The sequence below is a fragment of the Suricata suricatta genome, chromosome 10, assembly GCF_006229205.1.
Source record: "Suricata suricatta isolate VVHF042 chromosome 10, meerkat_22Aug2017_6uvM2_HiC, whole genome shotgun sequence".
In the NCBI taxonomy this organism is placed as follows: Eukaryota; Metazoa; Chordata; class Mammalia; order Carnivora; family Herpestidae; genus Suricata; species Suricata suricatta.
The window spans coordinates 5,500,019-5,501,325 of NC_043709.1; the positions used below are offsets into that span (position 1 = coordinate 5,500,019).

Genomic DNA, 1,307 nt, shown 5'->3' on the forward strand with positions numbered 1-1,307 from the left:
CGGCTCACGTCAGATCTCACATTCATGGGTTCAAGCCCTGCATCAGGCTCTGTGCTGACAGCTCAGAGCCTGGAGCCTGCTTCAGATTCTGTGTCTCCTTCTCTCTCTGCCCCTCCCCCTCTTATGCTCTGCCTCTCTCTGTATCAAAAATAAATAAAACATTAAAAAAAAACTTTAAAAAGTTTTTTAAAATTAAAAAAATAAATAATTTTAAAAACTTTAAAAAGAGCTACTTTTTGATTTAGGCCTTTACTTTTTTTTTTTTAACATTTATTTATTTTTGAGAGACAGATAGAGACAGTGTGATCAGGGGAGGGGCAGAGAGAGAGGGAGACACAGAATCCGAAGCAGGCTCCAGGCTCTGAGCTGTCAGCACACAGCCCAACGCGGGGCTCGAATGCACGAACCATGGGATCATGACCTGAGCCAAAGCCGACGCTTAACCAACTGAGCCACCCAGGCGCCCTGATTTAGGCCTTTGAAGAGCTGTGTTTTCATTTTCTATGGCTCTTTTGTTAGACCAGTCACACTAAGACACAATTCCTAATCCGCAGGACTCCCCCACCTAAAGTGCAGGACGCGGTGTTCTACCCAGATTGGCGGGACCATCACCACGATCCAGAAACCCTGTGGCCGCCAGCGCCCACTCCCCAAGCTGCCAATCGACCTTGTCTCCGAAGGAGGACTACGTCTCATGAGCTGCTCAACGCCCAGGCCAAACCCCGGCCACTCACATGTAGCAGCGCAGCGGGCGGTACGTGGACACCAGCACGTACAAGCGCAAGTCAAACTTCCGGCCGCCGATGAGCAAGGGGTTGTTGATGTACAGGGAGATCACGTAGGCCTCCTTGGTGGGCTGCGTCACAAACCTACGGGCGGCGAGACGGTCAGAATCAGACGGTGGAGTCCAAAGGCTGGTGTGTCAGGGAGAAGACAGGGGGGGAGGTGGCGTCCACGCAGGAGCCCACAGCCGGAGCTCCCGGCCTGAGCTCCCACCCCAGGGGACAGTGCTGCAGCCCCCCGGGGGAACCCCCCCCAGGGCAGTGCTCCCTGGGCCTGACCCACCTGGGGGCCGGCAATCTGCGCTCAGACTAAAACGCTCTGCACAGGGAGAAGGGGACAGTCCGCTCCCGGGAAGCGTGAGCCGCCGGCCCTCCAGGACAGACACACATCGCCTTGCTGTGCAGCTCGGGACCCGCAGAGGCGGGGTGAGTCCCAGACAAAACCGCCTGGCCCGGCGCGGCCTTGCGCCACCCCTGCCGCCGATCACACGCACTCCCGTGCTCGCTGGTCCCCCCCCCCCCCCC

General features: G+C 56.9%; 1 protein-coding gene across 1 annotated transcript in view; it reads left to right on the top strand.

Moving 5' to 3' along the window:
* The window catches only part of TTLL1 (tubulin tyrosine ligase like 1), a 30,268-nt gene that overhangs the window by 15,043 nt on the left and 13,918 nt on the right, over positions 1 to 1,307 (top strand). The window contains exon 8 of the mRNA XM_029954112.1: positions 741 to 838. Within this exon, the coding sequence (XP_029809972.1) occupies positions 741 to 838 (98 nt within the window). The remainder of the gene's footprint in view (positions 1 to 740; positions 839 to 1,307) is intronic.